Genomic DNA, 22,734 nt, shown 5'->3' on the forward strand with positions numbered 1-22,734 from the left:
TCAGAAGGCGCTGAAGCATGGAAATTAGGGGAAAGGTAATTCCGGCAGGGGGAGAGTGCGACCACCGCCCCAATTCAGGACCAAAAAGACTTGCCCCCCCACACCCGTAAAGAGCACGCGGGCTAATCTACATGGCAAGCGTGGCTAATTTAACTACGGCTGACCAACGGCAAGTGGGATGCTTATCACTGACCAGTGAGTGTAAACTTAGGCGTGTTTTTACTAATTGTTATTAATTAAGTAACTGAATATAAACCCTGTAATTTTGTATGACGGGATGCACGTTAGGCGGAAGGATCCCCCGTGCACCCAGCGCTGCTTGCTTGTCTCTATTCAATCAATTGTACACTTTGATTGAAATTCCATTGAAGGCTAAATTAATCATAACAGGTGGGTGTCAGGAGGATGGGGCTGGACCCAGAGCCTCCTGCTCAAGCAGGGGGTGGGACGGGATGATCTCCAGAGGGCCCTTCCAGCCCCTGCCATTCTGTGACTCTGTGGAAGGGAAGGGGCAGCTCGGCGGGTGGCGGGCAGGGCGCCCGGACACCCGCCCGCCCCGCAGCGCCGGCAGCCCCGGCCCGGCAGCTCCCGCCCTCGCCAGGCGGGCTGGGGAACGCGGCCCCCGCGCTCCGGGGAAGTTCGCCCCGCTGCGGCCGCCGTAGCTCCCAGGCGGTGTCGGGAGGCGGCGGCGCAGCGCGGGGGCTCCTGGGAGATGTAGTCTGTCCGGGCGGCCCGGGGCATTGGCGCCCTTTTCTCCGGCGCCGCCCGGGAACTACAGACGGCGGCGGTCGGTGCCTGCCGCAAGAATGGCGGCTCCCTTGGTGCTGGTGGTCCTGGTGGCCGTGACGGTCCGGGCCGTGCTCTACCGCTCCACCCTCGCTGCTTTCATCTCCGAGCGCGTGGAGGTGGCGTCCCCGTTAAACGCCTGGAAGCGAGGTGAGGCCCGGGCAGCCCGAGCCGGGGCAGCCGCTCTCGGCGGCGCGGCGGAACGGGCCAAGGCCCGCGGGGGTGGCGGAGAGGGGCCGGGGCGCGGCCGCTCGCCCAGGGCTGGCTGGGGACCCCGGGGCCGGGAGCGCCTCGGCGGGCGGGAGCCTGTCCCCGGCCCGGCGCCGGGCTGCGCAGGGCCCCGCGGGGGGGGGTGTGTGTGGGCCGGGCTGCGGCCCCGGGGCTGCGGCCGGGCCCCTCCGCTCCCGGCCCCGGCCGAGAGGCACGGTCGTGGCAGCTGTCCCCGAGGGGAAGCGAGTGTTCGACAGCTGCGAGAGGCGGGACGGGCGCGGGGCGACGGCAGGAGGACGGGGGTTTAGCAGCTGGCTCGGCTGTACTCGTACAAACCGGTTGTGTCACAGCTGCCCATAAAATGGAAGAATGACAAAATCTGGCGCTGAAGGAGTAGTTTCAGCGGTCTTGAATAAGGTGGTTTTTATTACGCTTTAACTGCACGAGCCCTGTCCCATGGTGTGACGTGACTTCTTGGTTCCCAGCTCGTGCAGAGCTATTCACCGTTTCATTTTCCTTGTTCAGTTTGTGGCTCCACACGTTATTACCAACATGATTCAAATTCTCTTCTGAAGTCACAGGTACAGTTTAGTCGAGGGTTTTTGGTGGCATTCACGTCTATAACATGTGAGCCTCTTAGGAACCTTAATTTATTTTACAGACAGGCCTTTGGGAAAATAATATCCAGTTATGCAGGTAAAATTATTTGCACTTTCGGGGTGGAAAGCAGTGGCACAGAGTAATAAAGATCAGAGGCGTGAATGCATTTGATGAGCTAAAGCCTCTGCTCCATAGTGTGTAGCACTTCACAGCTCATAGTTTCAAGATATAGCTACCAAAAATTCCCTCGCAGCAATGGGTACTTTCTGAATCTCACCTTACAACATCAAGGCAGGCATCAAGAGAGTAAGGAGCACAGTTAGGATCACCTTGAAAACTCTGGGCTGTCACACAGGAGCTCTGTGGCAGAGACAGAATCCACTCCTCCAGCATATTGCTGAACTGAGAAGCTCTTGTTGCTTCCTGCAGTCTCCTGCCTCATTTCCCACTGCACAAATGGACCTATTTCCCATAGCTTTTTTTCACTGCATGCGCTGCTGGATCCCCAGGGAACCTTTGTGCTCAGTGAGGTGGAGATCCTATGCAAAAACATGTGCATGCATTGCAGCACAAGCTGTAATTCCATGATTGCAAAGAATCTGAATTAAAGCTACAAAATATCAGAAAGTTTCAACAATGGACAAAGCTTTTAGCTTTGCCTGGTAATATGTATTCATTTTTGCTCTTCTATTGTGGCTTTGGACGTTTCAGGTCTCTCTAAATCTAATTAAGCAAAATGATTCAAACTGTATATTATGTTATGATTTGTCCTCTTAGAATTAAGTATTTCTCCAGTGTAGGTACCAGGTATCACATAATAGGTGACTTAAAATCAGTGGCTAACAAACATGTGATTTATACGTAAAGTGCAAAATGTTTCAGCTGTGACATTTTTAGCCGAAACAAATAAATTATTACAACTGACCATTCAGTTACAAAAAGAATTTTGCATGGCAGAAGTAAGAAGACAATCAATTCTAGCTGGTTGTTGGCTTTGTGAGATTTTGTGTCACCCATTCAGATGGCAAGTCAATGTGAGAGTCTTCTGGGCATGGGTGTTTTCAAAACTATAGTTTTCCCATCATGAGATTTTTCTCTTCCCGCATTACAGGATTCTAATGCAGGGGTTTTGTATGTTTCAGTGGTCGAAGGATTAGCTCTGCTGGATTTAGGGGTCTCGCCATATTCTGGAGCTATTTTTCACGAGGTCAGTATGCATGCATTGTTTTAAATTATATTCAGGTGGCAAGTTTCTTAGTCTTATTGCTCCTGGATTAGCAAAGGTGGGGGACCTGTCTTACTGCAAAGACTTTAGAGAACTTGGAGTCGTGTAGTTGACCGTGTAGTAGTTGTAAATGTAGTGATGAGCACAATGAGGAAATGCAGTTCATCACAAAATAACTCGTTGTTGTGCAGATGATAGACATCATAATATTTATTACTGCATAAGGACAGTCTGAAATAGGGGAAATCTGTAATAAGTAAAATACTCTCTTCACATCCAGATGTCTCTGTCAGCAGAGGTTGGAGCAGGGAGAGACAGTGTCATTGTGAGTCTGAAGACAATTTTACTGGATAGCAGCATCTTGAGTTACTGCCTTTGCAGAAATATTAACATTAGCACAAGAACACAGTACACTTATTCCTCATCTTAAACACACATCGTTCCTCCAACGAGCTGGACTTGGCACTGCAGGTGGGGTCTCACCAGTGCGGAGCAGAGGGGCAGAATGCCCTCCCTCAACCTTCTGGCCACGCTGCTTTTGATGCAGCCCAGGATACGGTTGGCCTTCTGGGCTGCAAGTGCACATTGTTGGCTCATGTCCAGCCTTTCATTCACCAGTACCCCCAAGTCCTTCTCCGCAGGGCTGCTCTCCATCCCTTCGTCCCCCAGCATGTATTGATACTGGGGATTGCCCCAACCCAGGTGCAGCACCTTGCACTTGGCCTTGTTGATCCTCCTGAGGTTCTCACAGGCCCACCCCTCCGGCTTGTCTAGGTCTCTCTGAATGGGACCTGTCCTTCTGGTGTGTCAACTGCACCGCTCAGCTTGGTGTCATGAGCAAACCTGCTGAGGGTGCACTCAATCCCACTGTCTATGTCATTGATGAAGATACTAAACAGTACTGGTCCCAGTACAGACCCCTGAGGGATGCCACTCATCACTGGTCTCTATCTGAACATCGAGCCGTTGAGTGCTACCCTCTGGATGTGACCATCCAGCCGGTTTCTTATCCACCGAACAGTCCACCCATCAAATCCATATCTCTCCAGTTTAGAGAGAAGGATGCTGTGGGGGACTGTGTCAAAGGCCTTACAGAAGTCCAGAGAGATGACATCCTTAGCTCTTCCTTTGTCTACTGATATAGTCACTCCATTGTAGAAGGCCACTAGGTTGGTCAGGCAGCTCTTGCCCTTGGTGAAGCCCTGAAGTGCCGTATCTACACGTGTTTTGAACACCTCCCGGGATGGTGACTCCACCACCTCTCTGGGCAGCCTCTTCCAATGCCAGAACACTCTTTCAGTAAAGAAATTTTTGTAATATCCAGTCTAAACCTCCCCTGATGCAGGATGAGGCCATTTCCTCTTGTCCTATCACTAGTGACTTTGGAGAAGAGACCAACCCCCCCCTCACTACAGCCTCCTTTCAGGCAGCTGCAGAGAGCGAGAAGGTCTCCCGTCAGGCTCCTCTTCTCCAGGCTAAACCCCCCCAGCCCCCTCAGCCGCCCCCCAGCACACTTGTGCTCCAGACCCTGCCCCAGCTCCGTTGCCCTTCTCTGGACACGCTCCAGCATCTCAATGTCCCTCTCGTCCTGAGGGGCCCAAAACTGAACACAATATTCAAGGTGTGGCCTCACCAGTGCTGAGCACAGGGGGATGATCACTGCCCTACGTGCTCTTCCTCTTACCCTAGAAGGGAAAAGCTATGGGAGTAAGAGGATGATAGGACTGTAGTCCTACCACTTAATGTTTTTAGCATGCTTTCTTCTTTTTGCTTTATAAAAGACTCATCTAAACAACAGGCTAAACAATGAAACAAGCTATGTAGAAAATACTTTCAAAAGTAATCTGAGAAAAATAGATTATTTAGAAAAAATTATTTTCTAAAGCTATTCTTTATATCCTTCCTATTGTAGCTCTACCACTAAACTACTAGAATTGAAAAGTTGGAATAGAATATAATTTTCAAAGTTGATGGTGTCTTTTATAAAGTGTATTGAGAGCTCTGCAAGGAAAGAGACCAGTAAGCGTGCTTTGTTTGATCACTTTACTCTGAAGTAACAGCTTTGTAGAAGGGGCTAAGGAAAATTGCCTTTTGTAGTCTCTCATAGTAGTGCTACATTTTTCTCATCAAATTGCCAGTTGTTTTATCTGGACAATATTTGATGTGGGTTTCCCTTCTGCTCTCTTTTAGACCCCGCTGATAATATATCTCTTCCACTTCCTGATTGAATATGCTGAACTGGTGTTTATGGTAAGCGCTCCTGTGCTTGAAAAGTCCCATTCTGTGAAATGCTGAGCATGACTTTCCTTTTACCCTGCTAGAATCAGGGACCTTCAGCCTCCCTGTAGTTCAGATTCCTGCTGAGCTCAGTTTAATTAGAAAGGCAGCTTTGCCTGTACAAACCCACGTTCAGGCTTTTCCCTTGTTCCACATATTCGTTCTTTTTTGTGAGTTCTTGGTTAGGTAAGTATCCCTGCAGAGGGACAGGAAGCTGGCATTTGATTTCAAATTTCAAAGGTTGCCTCTTAAAGGTCAGAATATTTTTCCCCCCTGCCTAATCCCTGCACTGCAGTGTTTCTCGCTAAAACCCACTGCCAAACCCCAGGCCTGCAAAGAGAGCACAAACGGGTTAGTCCTCCAAATGTCTCTTGTAAACTGTTCTCTGAGTTCTGCATAATTCAGAAGGACAGAAATCATATAGCTGGCTGCACATGCCACCTGGTGGAGCCTCTCTCCCCAGACCCCTGCCGGGCAGGTCTCATGCAGAGCTAACAGCCATCTGCGTTGTGCTTGTGCTGATTGTTCAGATGACCACACTGCTGCATGGTAACTTTGGGGCAGCTCAAGGCACTGTCATGCTGGATTAACAGACAGGTGGGTTTAGCCAGCTGGGCACTGTCCCAGTGGTGCCTGTGCTCTGATTAGACCAGTGATTCTATTACCCTCACATGCTTTCCCCTTAATTCCCCATTCTTCTGTTTTGTAAATGTTAATATCTTTGATACAGCTCATGGCTTCAAGGCTAAACAGTGGTGAGCGCAGTGTTCAAATCAGCAGTCTAGTGGTTTTAAAGCTTGTTTTTTCTTCTCGTGAGCTGAGTCAGATCAGAATCTTTATTCAGCACTGCAGTAGTGTCCAATATCTTTTTCTCTGTTTATTTTGCTTACAGTCAGTCTGTCTATGCCTTGCTTTTTTAGATAACTGATGTGCTAACTGCTGTTGCCCTTTACTTGGCCATTCAGGACTTCAACAAAGTTGTGGTAAGCTGACTTGCCAGTGTTGCTGATCCTCTTCACCCAGCAAGTATAAATATCTTGTACCAAGGAAAACGCATGCCAGAGGATGTAGTATCGACCAGCCCTTGTTGCAGTAAATCTGATCGTATCTGGGTGATCAGCAGGAATAGGGACTGAATGTGGTAGACAGCAGAGGTATTTGAAGTTTTGTTGTGGCAGTACTACTGTATGAAACAAATTAGTGTCCGAGCTCCCACACTGCACTTGAGTGCTGGTCACTCCAAAAGGAGTATAAAGAATTTGAGAAGTCTGTGAGAGTGCAGTAGCCAGTGAAATGCAGACAAGTCTAGGGTTATGGTACACAAGATGGGATGTACTGAAAAACCACCCTCAGTTGTGGCAGCTTGCAGTAGGCAGGCTTTAATTACTGGCCTATGGATTTGGCAAGACTTTTGGCAAGACTTGAGCGCTCCCTTTTCTCACCTCTGCTCCTGCTACAATCTTCTGTACATTTTGTAGCTAGAGCCTGGAGTGTTTTACCCTGAACATGGTTTGTGTTTGCACACAGTATGAGTGAACACACAGACTGGAAACGTGTAAAGGAAGGAATAAACCTTCCAAGGATGCTGAGGTGACATAAATCGTTCTGCTGAGCAAGGTGAAAGTCCGACACCAAATATTACTTGTTCCCTTCAGATTATAAGTACATGTATTTCTAGGCAAGTGATTCTTCCCAGCTCTCTCTTACAAGTAGCTCGAAGAACATTTTGTGTAAGCAACGCTGTGCTCTCTAAGATCCTGGGGGGGGCAGTGATTCAGTATCAGCATGAACAGGGAGGCTGTATTTTCTACAGCATCTGTGTGGTCTTCCATCCAGCTACATACTTGCTTCTTGTCTTCTGAGGTTGAAGAAATAACTCATGATAAAACTGCAGATGTGTAAAGATCCTGCATGTGAGTTACTGTGCTCATTGAGGATTTATTGCCAGCATCTCTCTCCTTCTGTCTCACCATGACATAGTTCAGTAGGTTCATAATTCAGATTTCTTTTTTGTCTCCCTAGAGAGCATCATAGAACAAGATCAATTAAAGGGAGAGATCTTGTGTCCCTAAAGGAGACTTGGCGTAGCATTATCCATCTTCAAAGTAACAAAGACTGCATGCTTCTGTGACTTGGTGTCTTAGGGGCTTGTGTGTTGAACAGTGAATTTATAGTCAACTTTTCATTGGAGATTCAGACAAGCTTTAGGAAGATTGAAGGTATTAAACTCTAGCGTGGTGAATTCACCATCAGCTGTGTCAAGAGTTAGACACTTTCTCATGACTTCCACTTCAATTGTTAAGTATTTGGGAAAAGAGGGGGTTTTTTGTTCTGTTTGTACAACACATCACATGAGTTTTGGCTCACACTTAAGGCTTATATATACTGTTCCACAGTAAGGGAAATCCTAAGTAATAAGAAATAATTACTTTCTTCATCTGACAGTCTTTGGTCATTCTCCCTTGTTCAGTTCAAAAAGCAAAAGCTCCTGATAGAACTGGATAAATATGCACCCGATGTGGCTGAACTCATCAGGACGCCCATGGAAATGCACTACATCCCCCTCAAGGTAGCACTATTGTAAGTATTGCTTTCTGTAGGCTGCCGTAGGCTGCACTGGTTCCTCAGCTCCCTTTGTGTTTTATTTGTCTGATTTGGGGCTTCAATATTTGTTGAAGATCTTTTTTTTCTCCCCAGAAATTCTGGATTTCCAATTATACATAAAAATCCCCCCCAGCTCTGAATACTTATTTTGAAAGGGAGAAGCAGATGCTTTTCCAGATGTTTGTTGCCAACAAGCAAATTCACTCAGGTCCTCTAAGTCAGGCTCAACAGCGTAAGGTCATTAATTTGGTAACAAGAATCTTCTGTCTGCACAGATCACATTCCCATTTATTTTGCCTGTATGCCGATTTCATCAAAACTGATGCCTCCCAAATGTCTCAGGTGTCTTTCTCAAAAGTTAGGAGAATTTTTAAGCAAACAAAATGTTTGCTGAATATCACAACTTGAATATCCCAGAATTGCTTATAAAAATTTAAAGATATTTTCAGGTTGTCGTTTTAATAATGTCATGTCTTGGTGTTCCTCTGTGTACTAAACATTTTTTTTTAATTTCAGAAAGCTTCAACTAAAATAAATAATATAAAAGCAAGGTACTTAATATCAAAGAATTATTTTTTTTCTTGGGGTTTTGACATGAGTAAATTATCATCTGAATTATTCTGTGTCAGAGAGAGTTTTCCATTAGATAAGTTGTTATTTTTTCTTATTTTCATACGAATTTTGTAAAATGGTAAATCCCACAGGGCAAGAAAGGTAGAGTGTGTAAATTGCAGGCTTGTATTTGACGTGGTTGCACACTACCACAGCAAAGTTGGCATTAAGTTGTACCTATGCTGCCATAGGCTGTCTCTCTGGAAACACAGCAAAAAGCCAGACTTGGACTGAGAGAAGTAGGAAAAGAAATAATTAGGAAATCATCAGCCCTGTCTACTCGCTCTGATGATTGGTTTAATTAGTAGCAAGGCTGAACAATACATTATCTTGCTTATTGTATTGGTAATCCTTCCTAACATTTTTCTGCGCTCTTGAGGTTATTGCAATTCTCATTTCCAAACGGAGCTGGCATCCTTACTGGCTAAAGTGTGGCTGCATTCTGGAAAGTAAAGGTCTTTGGAATTTGCTGTCTTTCCGTAATTCCATTTAAATTCATTTAAATCCATTTAAATTAAATTTAATTCCATTTAAATTAAATTTCCGTAATTCCAATTAAAATATGCCAGATTTTCATAGCTGGTGAGTTTTGTGCTCAGATTGCGTCGTGGAGAACATAAATGATTGCTCTGCCATAGCAGGAGTGTGCAGGTGCAATTGGGTTGGGGGAAACTCTGCTAATGTCTCAGGATTTGTTTCCATCTTGCCATCTTCTTATTTTTATTACTTTCTCAGAGTCGGTAAATGTGAGTAGCAGAAAGAGTTTACTTTGGACTCAATATTCCTAGGTCTGACTGAATAAATGTTTCTGCAAAGCAAGGAGCATTTTTGGTAGTCATTTTCTAGGATAGAACTTGCACTTTAGACATCTTCCATCTCCTTTTCTCCAGTGTGTGCTCCCTGTGGCACTGTGTCTAAGGCTACAACCCTCCGATCTCTTTTCTGCTCCAGGCTAAAGAACCTGTTTAGCTGAATTAATTTGGTGATGAGAGGATCCCATCAAATGTGAATAAACAAAAAGAAACGGCAAATTGCATCTGTTTTTCCTTTGAATGTCTGATTAGATGGTATCTCCTTTGGATGGCATGAATGTAACTCGAGTTTTGCTCTTTTTCAGCTATCTGTTAAACCCCTACACTGTGATGTCTTGTGTGGCAAAGTCCACCTGTGCCATCAACAATACTGTCATTGCGTTCTTCATTTTAGCTACGATAAAAGGTAATACAATGAAGAAAAAAATGGTTCCTTATGTCTTTCTATAAAGATTAGAAAATTAGCAGAAACTAAATCAAGGTAGAACTTTACAAATATGATTGCTCCAAAGATTTCAGTGAAGCACATCAGAAACGGGGACTGGAGCAAGGTCAGAGTTCTACCTGAAATCACAAGAGATCGAGAGACTTTCTGGTCAAGTCAGAACTTGCTTTCATCTCAGTGTACCAAGGAGTTTAATCTCTAAAAACTGACCCCTTTTCCTGGATGACTTTGAATGGTTTTCTGTTTATGAAGAAATGAATGTCTATGTGCAGGAGGATATTAATGCTCTGCTGCACTTTCTTTTGTACATGAATATGCACTTGTATGTTGTATACAATTTATTTGCAAAATGTATCTTGAACTCTTATTCAAAAGCAAGCAGTTGCCTGCAGCTGTTACTCGGCATTCACCCACGGTTGTAACCTTGGTTTGAAATTAGCTAATTGAGCTTTGGGGAAGCAGAAACAGTAACCAAGGACCCATACCGGCGCAGCTGAATAGATTATGACAGAACAGCTGTTTGATTCATTTTGTGCATAATGCCAGGTTTCTGTTTCTTTTATGACTCTCCCGTGCTGAAGTCTTTTAGCATATGTGATTTGTACTGGTCACGTAAGTTTTAGGGGTTCTGTGCTGGGTCAGAGAAAAGGTCAGTCTGAGCTCGTCTCCAGCAGTGGCCAGACCCAGACATTGTGAAGAAAGCTGATACAGGTTGTTTTTATTAGTGTTTCCAGAAGAAAGTTTTTCTCCAATTACTGTCTAATTGAGGCAGGAGGAGTTTTGATGTAAAAGCATTTGCAAAAGCAAGCGAGTGGGGACTGCTTGGTTAAACTGATTTTTGGCTGATCACTGATAGCATCAGACGAATAGTTCAGTCACAGACAAAACTGTAGTGGCTGTCCCCTGTGTTTTCTCCCTGACTGGGAGTGTGGCAGCCTCTAGGTTTTAAAGTGGGTGAAGAAAGGATATCAGAGTGTGACTATGATTCCTGGGTACCAGTTCTTTAGATCTGTGCAGAGGGATAGGGAGGTTTCTGCCCAGGAGAGTGTAGTTGAAGAATGGAGAGGCTCATCACCAGCTAACCCTATATTTTCTTTTTCAGAAGGTGGAAGCAGAGGGAGGTTTACCAAGTGTTTGATATTAGTAGGCTGACAATTAGTCCAGTGCACTAATGCACAGGATTCTTGCTGTCTAAGCTGTATTTTTACAGATGACTTCCATCAAGTGACATAAGACTAAAAGCTATAACCAGGCTACTGCACTGGGTGCTTGTATTTTTGTTGTTTATCCTGGGACCTTTTGGACTTGATTTCTGGTTGTCGCGGTTCAGCCTCAGTCGGCAGCTAAACACTGCGCAGCCGCTCGCTCACTCCCCCCACCCCTGTGGGACGGGTGAGAGAATCGGAAGGACAAAAGCACAAAAAAAACTTGTGGGTTGAGATAAGAACAGTTTAATAATTACAATAAAATAATAATTATAATAAAAATAATTACTATGGTAATAATAACAATTATAATATAATAAAAAGGAAGAGGGAAAAAACCAGAAACACAAACGACACAACCACTCACCACCCGCCAACCGACGCTGCCCGTCCCCGAGCCGTGATTGCTGCCTCCCTCCCCCCGCAGCCAGCCCCTCCCAGTAACATACTGGGCATGACGTTACATGATCTGGAATATCCCTTTGGCCAGTGGGAATCCGCTCTCTCAGCTGTGCCCCCTCCCCTCCCGGCTGCTTGTGCCCCCGGCAGCGCATGGGAAGCTGGAAAAGCCCTTGACTAGTACAAGCCCTGCCCAGCAACAGCCAAAACATTGGTGTGTTATCAACATTGTTTTCATACTAAGTCCAAAGCACGGCACCGTGCCAGCTGCAGGGAAGAAAATTAACTCTATCTAACCTTGGGCAAGGTGAGTACTCAGCACTTAGCTCAACCTGAGACAGCTCAAATAAAGCTTCAGCAATAAAGGCATTCATAATTTTAAGACCACTTGGAAAAGCTGTGCTAATCCTTTCTATGCCTCAGTTTTGGTATCCGTAAAGTAGGGCTAATGCCACTTCATTCCTTCAGCTGCAGACTTTCGCTTGCTCTCTTTCTTAGAGCTTTGCTGAGGGCCCTGACACATGGGGGTGATGAGGTTATCCAGCATGCCCAGTATAACAGCTGTTTCGTGCAGATATGACTTACATGAATGCGTTGCCACACATAAACAGCAGCCAGCGTCGTCTATATATAGACTGACTTACATGAATCTCTGTATGTGAATGATAGGAGATACAAATCAGTCAGCAGTTCTTTATTGTGGGAGAATTATCTTGCTATGAGTCATTCGCTGTTCAAAATGTAGTTAAGAAAAGGACACTCTCCAGTCCCATTCTGCTAAAAACACTGTTAAGAGGTGTTCAGATATTTGTAAAGCCCCTGCAGAGGGCTATGCATTTCTTCCCATTTGGACTTCCTGTCTTTAAGGCAGTTTATTAGATGTTCCTTACGAATTAACATATTTTTGTTTCTTTGCAGGTAGCGCATTCCTCAGTGCTGTGTTTCTGGCCTTAGCAACATACCAGTCACTCTACCCTCTCACATTGTTTGCTCCAGCACTCCTTTACCTTCTACAGGTACATGATTTCTGACTGTTGGTACCTGTCGTCTTCTTGTAGCTGTGCAGGGACGGCCCTTAGCTATTGAGAGGGGAGTTGGGCATATCCTGAGTTTTAGAAAAAGTGACTTTCCTCAAGCCATGGGGAGTTTGAAGCCTTAATGGGGATGCCTGAGCATGGAGAAAAGGGAGCAGAAATTAATCTGCAGAACTGGCTGGTGTTTAGCTTGCCTGAAGTAAGTGCTGTTCTTTGTGTCATGTGAATAGCAATGAGGATTTTAGACCTGGAGATGATGAATGAGGAGCTGTACGTTTGAATCACTCAAACTTGGAAATGCTGATTTGGAGTTCGTTGGCAAAACACATGTGCTTGTGAAAGTTGCTGGTTTTCCTTTCTCCCTCCCCACGAGCAGGACCCCAGAATTCCAGCAGGGCTGGCCTTGGTCTTTTAGGGGTACGCAATGCCTCACTGCTCCAGGCAAAACTAGCCCAGCAGGAGGCTGCTGGGCACATCTGCAGCCAGGGGTAGGGTTTAAAGCTGCGGCAGCAATTTGCTGGTGAGTGGATTGATGACAGGTTTGCCTGCATGCTTCCCATGCTTCCCACTGGTCTCTCTTAGCTCTCATGCTGATACTGTAAACAGTGACTTAACTGAGAGTCCAAATTACAATGCACTTAATGAAAACTGATCATTTGCTAGTTTTATTCTGATATGGGAGCAAGGTGAGGCTGTGACCACTAGCAGAGGACTCTTATCCCAGCTCACAGATCACTTGGTGATCATTTTTATTTTTGCCAATCTGAAAGTCCTGCTATTGAGTGTTTTGCCAGTCTTTCTGGATGCCTCTTTCTTGTCCCCCGCATGATTTTTTAGCTCATCTTAACTACAGGCTCATTACAGCCTATTCTCAAATACCTGAGCTTCAAAAGAGAAGGGAGAGTCAGTTCTAGCCCATTTTCTTGCCCTGACTATCTGACATGAATATCTCTTACTTTTTTTGAGAAATTTTATTATTATTACTCTTTGCAAGACAAGAACTTCTGCAGAGTCGGTGTTGATTTTTCAGTTTGATAATTTTTAGGAGCATTTCTTCTCTTTTAACTTTAGTCAGAGTAAAGTGGCACTAAAGTACAAGCATTGTGTTCACAAGCAACAAGTGATTTGATATGCGAATGCCTAATTTGCAGCTTTTGAAGGGGATCATGCTAGTGTGTGTTCTTTTATCCAGATTTGTAAATACAGAATTAAATATCTTTTTCTCCAGCACTTTCCAATCTGTCCTGCCAAAAATTCTTGGTAAACTTGCTTATCTTGTTCCAGCAAGTGGTGTTAAACACCCTATGACTGAGAAAACAGAGCATGCTTTACACAGAGCCCACATCAGTTAGAGCTGGCGCTCTGTGCCTCTGCCAGCAAAAGCCCTAGTACCGAATGGAAGAGCTACATCACTGACCTGGAGCTGCAGAATTCTGAGCATTTCCCAAAGCTGTTTGCTCCTGTGTGTATATGAATACAGACAGGGGACTTCTTGGAGTGAGATACCCGTATGTCATGTTATGTGACAAGGGCTTGTGGTTGACCTGTCAGGACATGTAGCAGTGGCAGAACTGCAGCAGTTGTCTTTGTCTGAGGAGGTAACCTTTTGTAGGGGCTCCTTTGTGCTTAGGAACCCACTGGACGTCCTCTTTCCCTGATGGCAGCAGAGCACGAGTGCCAGGCTGTGTGGTGGGGACCTGGCATCACAGGATGGTGGGTCGTGGAGCAGGGCTCTCGGTCACGCAGTTGATGTGGGTTCATGCAGTAGAAGTAGAAGGCTGCAGAATAGTATTGCAAACATCTAAGATACAAGTGTAGCTGTGAGGAGGTGTATGTAAATCTTACACTGAGTGCGTGAGACTTGTCTTGCTGCAAGCAGAAATGACCAGCTTAGCTACTGTATTTTCAAGCACGGTTCTGGAAACATGTACGATGTGTATGACTTAGTTGGCCAGAGTGAAGAACATCAAGCAAATTGTGCTTGAGGACTGCTCCTTCCAGTTCCGTAGTGCCAGTGTTTGATGCTTTCTTTCATTGATTTAAAATGATGTACTGAACACTCAGGCTTTCTTGTGGCTTTTGACCTGATATCTGCCTGCTTGTATTTCACTTTTAGCGTCAGTTCATACCAATAAAACTGAAAAGTAAAAGCTTCTGGCTCTACACCATGCAGTATGCAGCCCTGTACCTGTGCAGCCTGGTGGTGATCATCTGCCTCTCCTTCTTCCTCCTCAACTCCTGGGATTTTATCCCATCTGTTTATGGGTTTATGTAAGTATAAGGATACTAACTGTTTTTTCTTTCTAGCCCCCCTATGCTGTTTCTCATGCATCACACACAGGTGCCCCGCTTGCTGTCCTAAGGAGTGTGTGATCTGTGGTTTTTCTGGCAATGCAAGAAAAGAAAAAGTGTGTGGAGGAGAGCCGGCATTAGCCAACTTCTGTTAATTAAGTAACAGCAAGAATTAGAGAAGACAGGAGATGTTTTCCACTGAGTTGGTTGGAAACAAATTAGATTGTTGAGCTACCATGGCTGTGAAATTTTTGTCTCTGGAGAAATGTCTGCTTGGGAATGGTTTAAATCCTGCTGGGGCATAGGGAAGGATTAGTCCCTTTTCCCTCCAGGTTTTTACCCGTTTAGTTTCTTTTCCACGGATTTAAAATGTAGGTCCTCCATCCAGTAGCACACAATGATTAATTAATGAAACAGAAGTAGGGCAGTGAAAACCAACCATTTTAAATGTTACCATTTAAAAATGTTACCTTGACTTTTCTTTTCAAATTTCAGCCTTTCTGTTCCAGATCTGACACCCAATATTGGCCTTTTCTGGTACTTCTTTGCAGAGATGTTTGAACACTTCAGTCTTTTCTTCGTATGCGTGTTTCAAATCAATGTGTTCTTCTACACCATTCCCTTGGCAATAAAGCTAAAGTAAGTATGTTTCTGTGCTAGTTTGTTTTTTTTTTACACTCAGTTGTCCAGTGGAAGTTTATAAGGTGGCATCAGATGTCTGGATCTACAAGCCTGAAAAAGATAGGGTTTTTTAACATCCTCATTTTCCAAAGTTTCAATTTTTATTCCTCTTAAACAGAATGAGTTGTGCTCTGCTATGCAACAAATGTGTTACAGGCATCAAAAAAGGGAGCGGAAATTTAGGCTATAGAGGTGCCTGCTCCCTGCCGACAAAAGCCAGTGTAGTCAGAAAGCAAGAACTCTTGGCTGGAACGTCCAAGTTCTTCATTGTCAGAAAAAAAGTGAAAACCTGGAGACGTTCCTAGCAGACTGCACTGACGTTACCCTTCTTTGTGATAAAAACACCCATTAACATGCCTGGATTCTCAGTGATGATCCTGTTGTCTTGGAATGGATACAGACATCACAACATACCAGGGAGATAACTGTGGGCTTCAGAGAGGAGGTGCTGATTGATTTTTTGGTGAATGAGACAGAGTGGGGGAAGAGCAGCCCAGATGACCAGCTGTATCAGTGTATGTTGAGTTGAGGCACGAAGCTTCTGTGGGAGGGCAGTGAGCAGATCTGCGTCCCCTTACACTGCTTATCTGCAGAGCAACTCAGTATGCCCCACCCAGCACTCAGAGGCTTGTGTGGAGAGAACAGGGGTACAAGCACCTCTTTGAGCCTATCCCACAGTACATTTGTGCCCTTGCTGATATTTATTTCCAGTTTCCAGAAACCCTACTGCATCCTCTTCTCCTTTGTGTCTTATCCCTTCTAGGGAACACCCTGTGTTCTTCATGTTTGTCCAGATCGCAATCATTTCTATCTTCAAGTCCTATCCCACTGTGGGAGACATTGCACTGTACATGGCCTTCCTTCCAGTCTGGAACCACCTTTACAGATGTAAGTTCTTTGTGTTTGATTGTTCCTTATCTGGAATGGGAAAGGGCCTGTCCAATAATTGTCACCACTAAACCAAACCAGGCTCATGTTTGCAGGCTCTTGTAGCCTCCCTGGGGTGTCTGGAAGGAGTCTTGATTTTTCTGGTGATACAGTGTCTAATGTGTCTTTATGACGAGGGTTGAAATTGGTCAAGGAGGGAATTTTCACTTGTACCTTATCTTCCCCCTCCTTCCAAGTTGTTCTGAAGATTAACTTTTTAGTAAGAGCCTTTTACAGTCCTGCACAAGGGGTGTGGCTTATTTAAAGTACAGCCATCCTTCAAATGCTTCACTTCCATTTAAGGCTGTGTGATTTGAACACTTCTCCTGCAATTGGTGAGTCCCCCAGCCTTAAAATCCTGCACCTTGCAGTGGTTCTTTGTTTTGCACCTGCTTGTTTTTCTTAGGTGAAAGTAACTGAATTACTCCAAGCTGTTGACCATTTTTTTTCTTAAATGCTTCGTAAAGAACCTCTTTAACTCTTTAAATCACCAGAGAGCTTCCTGATGATTTAGAAACTCAGTCTCTAGAGTCTGCTGCCCTGGGGAGATTTGGAAGCACTGTGTTTTTCCTGGTGTTTCTTGCTTAAATCAACAGCTTTGACCAACCCTGCCAGGTTTCCAGGCCTTTTACTGCAGTATTCTCTAACCCAGGCCAAGTGTGTTTACAGACAGCTAGCCTGCCTGATGTCAGGAGGTAGAATCAGGAGTCGAGAGGCTCGGAGACCATCTGCTTTATTAGTTTCAGAGTAAGGAAAGCTAAGGCCAAAGCAGCTGTGATAAAACAGGGCAGGAAGCCCCAGGCTAGCCCTGAGCATGTCGCAGCCATAGCAGGTAATATACTTCTGAGAAATCCTGATACGGCATAATTCAGCTGCACGTTCCAAGCATGCAGATAAGGGGAGTATGACCAGTGAGAGGGACAGCCATCTGTCACATGCTCCCGCCCCCCAGTGAGTGAATAGACCTACTGAACAAGAAGTTTAAAAAGGTAGGTGTGAGCAGGTTTGGATGTGACAATGCTCTTAAAATGTCAGATAGCTCCCTTCAACTGCAAAATAATCGGGAGTCTTTCAATTGCCTTCAGGGACATTGGCTGAGATATAGCCAAGTGCAGCAACACAAGTGCCTGGATGAATTATAATACTGCTGCCAAAGGACAGGCGTAAATAGTTCACAGAAAACAAAATCTCTTCTGGCCTAGTAGTTCCTAGCTCTTTTAGAAAAAGTTGTGCTTGTTTTTTGTCCATCTGACACATACTCACACAAATAGATTCTTGCCACACTTGCACCTCCCAAGGTCATGTGTTTGTCAACACATTTGGCCTACATGAGTTTCCTCCTTTCATAGTGTTTTCATTTACTTACAATTTCCCAAGAAAGTATCTCTTTTCTTATGTACCACAGGTTCATTTTTTCCCTTTGTCATCAGCTTGACAAGGCTAGGGAATGGCATGTTCTGCTCTCTGAATCGTGATGCTGGTGGAAAGGCCGTCCTCAAAACTGCTAGTTTCTGTAGCGTAGACACCAAAAATCCAAAATCCTGCGAGGAAGAGTGTTTGGAAGCAGGACCTAGAAAGAGAGAGCTACAGATGAGCGTTTCACCCTCAAGCCAAGGCAGAATTATTTATTTTAAAGGGAAATGTAGTGGATTTCTTATAAAGGCTAGCCAGGAGATTGCTAAAGCAAACTGTGGAAGATGATTGGAGAGAAGTATGTGTTGGCAAGCGCCCTCCCCCACTGCACATACCCTAAATACCATTGCTGGTTGTGTGAGCATGGCTGCTCAATAGTGCATCATTTTAACAGCTTGGTTTTCTTTTGCAGTCCTCCGGAACATCTTCATCCTGTCATGTGTGCTCATTGTCTGCTCTCTCCTGTTCCCTGTTCTGTGGCATCTATGGATTTATGCAGGAAGTGCCAACTCCAATTTTTATTACGCCATCACGTTGACTTTCAACATAGGGCAGGTTAGTAGGGCGAGGCAAACAAGGCCACACTTTGGGTAGGTCATTGGACTGGGTGTCCTGTCAGCAACAGTGAATTCTGCAGGATGTGTCTGGCTCTCTGCATCCTGTGCCATCCTGCATAGCAGCTTCCTGCCTCTCCTTGCTCCAGCTGAAACCTGCCTAGTCCTCGTCTTCTGGCACACTAATGGGAAGGCATTCTTGCAGTATTTGAGCTATAGCTTAACGATCCAGCTGGACTGTACTGCAAGTTACATGGTCTGTTGCTTGATAGCAGAGGACAAGCATTTCAGTGTGGCAGGACTAAGAGCACACACAAATGGGGAAGGTGACCTAAGAGGGGAAACGGAAAAAACACGGAGCAGCAGCAGTGCGGCCAAGCAACAGGCAAATGAGAACTGCCCATACACGGGGGCATGGCACCAATTTTTCTGAGCATTATAGCTCACGGAAGCATAGGGTTGTGGGTACATGCAGGGTCCCAGTCGTGCCAGGCCTTGCTCTCCCAGGTATTCTAGACACATGACTTCAGGAGCCTTAGGGAAAGCAGAGCTTAGCACGCCTGGAGGATGGGATTTGATGTACACAGCTGCTAGAACCTTTTCTAAGTCCTTCCTCTTCCCTGTGCTATTCCTTATGTCCCTAAGGCCTGGGACAGTTTCACATGTGGGTGAAGAGAATGTTCATTTCATGTTAGAGTTGCTTTTATTTTGAACGTGCCTCAGCCATTTACGTTTGTCTGCTTCTCCTAAAACTAGAGGAGCAGTTTTGCCAAAGGCTGAAAATCACCTGCTTGTACATCCCCCGCCCCCTTGATAAATGAGGACAAACACCCCTTCTGTAAGAGCAAAAAGAGACCCCATGCAGTGAGAGGGAGCGCACAGATACTGAAGGTGGGCTTGTAGGAAATGGGGAGTGGTTCACTAGCTCTCTAACTACGTGTCTTGTTCTGGAATGAAAGGAGTAGTAAAACTTTAATTAGAGATGGCAGGTGTTGATATTCTAAGAGGATTTTATTTCCTACCTGAGAAAGTCATAGCAGATCCTGCAAGGTCTTGTGCTCTGCATAAACGCAGAGCAAAAATCTGCTTTCTGATTTCCTTGTGAGAAAGAACTAGCCCTCATCCCCACTAACCTCAACTCTTTCTTTTCCCATTAAGACATCTGCAGAGAAGTTTAGTTAAAAGTAAAATCAACCATATTGATATAGCACGTCAGTAGTCAGCCATGATGTTCAGCATAACAAGCAGACAAAACAAGCATGTTTTCACTCTCCCTGGGCACCTCTACCCTTTTCTGTCTGTTCTCCTTCTCACTTTCTCCTCTGACCTCAGCAGTCTACAGCTCTATTTCTCTTTCCCTCAGTCTCCACCTGGTCCTCCATATCCTCCCATCCAGCTGCGGAACCTTCTCTGCAGCAGCTGTATTTAATGGTAACCCAAGCAGGCTCTGGCTGACAGCCTGGGTCTCCCTCCCTCCGTCCCCTTAGCACTGCAGCGTGCTTCAGGTGAGGCTCTCCCTGGAGTGAATTCCCCAGGGAAGTGGATGAAGGCATTGTGCCAAAGTAACGCATCAAGTGCCGTTGGGACATGAGGACAATAACTGCTAGCTTGGTCTGGCACTGAAAAGGTTTTCCACTTTAGTTATGTGATGCTGTTTCCAGAGGGAGGAGGTCAGCAGTCCTGGGGAAGGGCTAAATGACAAAAAGCACAACTGAGCCAGCAGGTCACTGCTTACAGCAGCCCAGCCTGCCCCTGCAGAAGCAGCGTGCCTGAGGTGGCTGCTTTAGAGAAACCACTGAGACCCACTCCTGTGCTCTCAGTGCTTTTAGGCAAGGGAGCAGTCACATTGTGGTGCCTCAGTACAACCAAAGTAGGGCTGAGGAGTGGAGGGACCTTGTCATTTCCACGTCAGGTTTCCGCATTTGGGGCGGTTCTCTGCAAAGCACTTCAGCTGTGATTTCACACTACGGTGCGGCCGGTGGCAGTACCAGTCTCAGGGACGCCCCTTGTCCCGAGCAACACGGGATGGTGCCAACATCCACGTGTGTGGCAGCATACCCTGACCTGGATCAGGGGAAAATCCGGGGGACAGGCAGCTCTCTTCACCATTTAAAGGGAGACAGCGTGCAAACGTATACACAGGTTTGGCCGCCCCACAGAGTGGGCATGGCAGCACAGGGGTGGGAAGAAGATGCAGAAGTGATGGGGGTGGAAGAAGTGATTTTATCTGGTGTTGCTCCTGGATGTTGTACTGTGAAGCCACAGCCTTCACATTTCAGCTCTTCTCTTCACCCCTTAGCCTGGTAAGTATTATTTTGTTAAACTGCTAAAGCTTCTGTTAGCTAAGCTGGCCTGGGGAGCTGTGGTATTTCTTCTGCTGCCTGCAAGCTTCTTACCCTTTCTGAGTAGAAATGGCTGTTGAAAAACAATCACAATGTAAAAGAATTTAATAGCAATCAGCAGCAGGAGACTTTCAGCACTTGGGTTGAACTGCATGACAGTGCTTGCATGGAAGGAGTCCTGTGGGTGAGGCTGAGATGGTCTGTAAAGCTGTGGCACAGACCTGCCATTGTCATGTATTTTAGCCAGTTTATGGAGATAGTGTGTCCTTAGCGGAGGTGTCTGTGAGAACACGCTGGTAGCACAACAAATAGATTAAAGTCTCCCTTGGCTTAATGCTGCAAGGTGATGGACAAGAAGTGTTCACAGGATCACAGCGTCTCCTTTCGCAAAGTGTGATGAACAGCCTAAGAACTTCTTAAACCCCTTCAGGGTCCATCACAAACACATGTCTGTTTTTATTCCTTGTCCTGAGGCGTCACTGATATGTCTGAACATCTCACTTCTGCAGATCCTGCTCATCTCAGATTATTTCTATGCCTTCCTCCGGCGGGAGTACTACCTCACTCACGGACTCCATTTGACAAGGCAAGATGGGACAGAGGCCATGCTTGTATTGAAATAAGGATTGTGCCCACCATTCCCTGGGACATGAACCACTCTAAGGAACACGCAAAGCTTGGGGTATGTGGGGTGAGTGGTGAAGGTTCCCTGAATGTGGTGTGACTTTGGGTATGATACCTGCTGAAAGAAAGGACTGCGGTGGTTCTGGGAATACCCTCCTGAGCTGTGGGCTCAGTGCAGAGACTGTAAGAGCTACAAGTACGAGCTGCAGTGCCTCCGTTGGACCATCTCCCTCCCCTCAGCTGTGCTTTTCACTGCGACCTCAGCCATCAGCTCTGCGCAGTCCAGCAGGAACTGGAGAAAGTGTCTGAGCTAAAACCAGGGCTGATTCTCTGGCCCAGAAAGAGCTCAGACCATTACCTGTTTACTTTCCTATCACTGCTTGTTGGAGATGTTTGCACCTCCTGGAAATATCCCCTTCACTGCTTTGACCAGTATGCTCCTGCTTGGCACAAGGTGATCTCTGGGTGCCTGGTGCCTAAGCCCTGGCTGCAGATGCCATTTCTTGGTTCTCCTAATGTTGCAGGATCTGGAAAAATCACATGTGCTCAGGCACAGTGGGTGCTTGTGAAACAAACGAATGCCCTGTTGGCAGAGGGACAGCTGAAGCTGCTGCCACAGGTAATAATGTTAGCGCTCAAACACTGGTAAGAACTGGAACTGGGGAGAAAGCAGGAGCAGGGTGGGTCCTGGGTAACTGCTGTTGAAGCAACACAGACGCTTTCATGTCAGGAGCTGCACAGAGGCATTACAGGGTCTCAGAAGAAGGAATGCTACTGTGAACATCAACTCCTGCTGCTCCTTGTTTCTGTAGGGTAGCAAAGCTTGGCAATGCAGGGCTCACACTATACCATTGTGGTCACCTGGGGCAGCAGCCTGGACGCAGAATGAGCAAGCTGCCCCCTGGGCTAGGGACCAGGGCGTGTCAAAATCTCCCCTTCAAGACCCCAGACCAAATCTAGGAGCCTCAGCGACTGCCATTGCGGAGTTGTCAGGCTCCAGGTGTTCCACAGCTGTTTAACGCTACAGGATATGTACTTCCCTGTGTTACCCTCTTGCAAGTGCGGTGATGGTATCTTGTGGCTGTGTGCGGAGGACTCCCTTAAAGCACTACCCCTTGGTTGCCCCGCGGCTCTCCTCGGTGCTCAGACCTGCTCACTTCAGAGCTGCTGCCGCTGCTGACCCCACACATGTGACCCCCCGGGGAGAATCCATCACACTGGCTCCTTGCTCTGCTGGTTGCATGGTGGCACTGAGAAGTGTCCGCAGCGTCAAAGGCTTCTTGCTGGTGTTGGGGCAGCCAGCTTCCCCACTGATCCCAAGAAAAATCCAAAGGGCTGGGAAAGTGACATCAAACCCAACCTGCACCTGGTACAGAGCGACTGAGAGACTGAGGATCCCAGGCAGTTCTGTAAACAGCTCTTCTTTCTGGACAATTAAAACGTTTGCCTTACTGCACTGCTATTAGCGCTTTGGTGGGGGGTTGTTAATGCGAACACAGCTCAGCCCTCTGCGCTCCAGCCCGCCTGGGACAGGCCGTGCAGCAGCCCTGCGCCTCCGGCCGTGGCAGGAACACACGGAGCAGGGCTGCTCTGGGCTGCTGGCCGTGTGGCATGTCAAGGAGCATAATAAACTGCAAGTTTTAAACACCTCTTGTATGCTCGCTCTGTGGTTGGGGAGGTCGGGGGAACACT

General features: G+C 46.2%; 1 protein-coding gene across 2 annotated transcripts; it reads left to right on the top strand.

Annotated features, from left to right (window-relative positions):
* Positions 1-724: 724 nt before the first annotated feature.
* On the top strand, positions 725-22,689 carry PIGU (phosphatidylinositol glycan anchor biosynthesis class U). Of its 2 annotated transcripts, XM_064465078.1 has the most exons (12): positions 725-936; positions 2,739-2,803; positions 5,012-5,071; positions 6,019-6,081; positions 7,569-7,678; positions 9,432-9,532; positions 12,094-12,191; positions 14,326-14,480; positions 14,997-15,140; positions 15,946-16,070; positions 17,935-18,077; positions 20,928-22,689. In XM_064465078.1, the coding sequence occupies exons 1-12, from the start codon at positions 807-809 to the stop codon at positions 21,039-21,041; spliced, it is 1,308 nt and encodes a 435-aa protein (XP_064321148.1). In that variant the 5' UTR covers positions 725-806; the 3' UTR covers positions 21,042-22,689. The 2 variants fall into 2 exon arrangements, with proteins under 2 accessions (XP_064321148.1, XP_064321149.1); XM_064465079.1 differs by lacking the exon at positions 6,019-6,081.
* The last annotated feature ends 45 nt before the right edge of the window (positions 22,690-22,734 follow it).

This window comes from Phalacrocorax carbo, chromosome 14, assembly GCF_963921805.1.
Source record: "Phalacrocorax carbo chromosome 14, bPhaCar2.1, whole genome shotgun sequence".
Classification (NCBI taxonomy): domain Eukaryota; kingdom Metazoa; phylum Chordata; class Aves; order Suliformes; family Phalacrocoracidae; genus Phalacrocorax; species Phalacrocorax carbo.

Excerpts from the sequence above, each read along its gene's own strand:
- PIGU (XM_064465078.1), top strand. The coding sequence starts at position 807 with ATGGCGGCTCCCTTGGTGCTGGTGGTCCTGGTGGCCGTGACGGTCCGG. Across the intron at positions 9,533-12,093 it reads CATTTTAGCTACGATAAAAG|GTAGCGCATTCCTCAGTGCT; the intron begins GTAATACAATGA and ends GTTTCTTTGCAG. Across the intron at positions 16,071-17,934 it reads CTGGAACCACCTTTACAGAT|TCCTCCGGAACATCTTCATC; the intron begins GTAAGTTCTTTG and ends TTTCTTTTGCAG.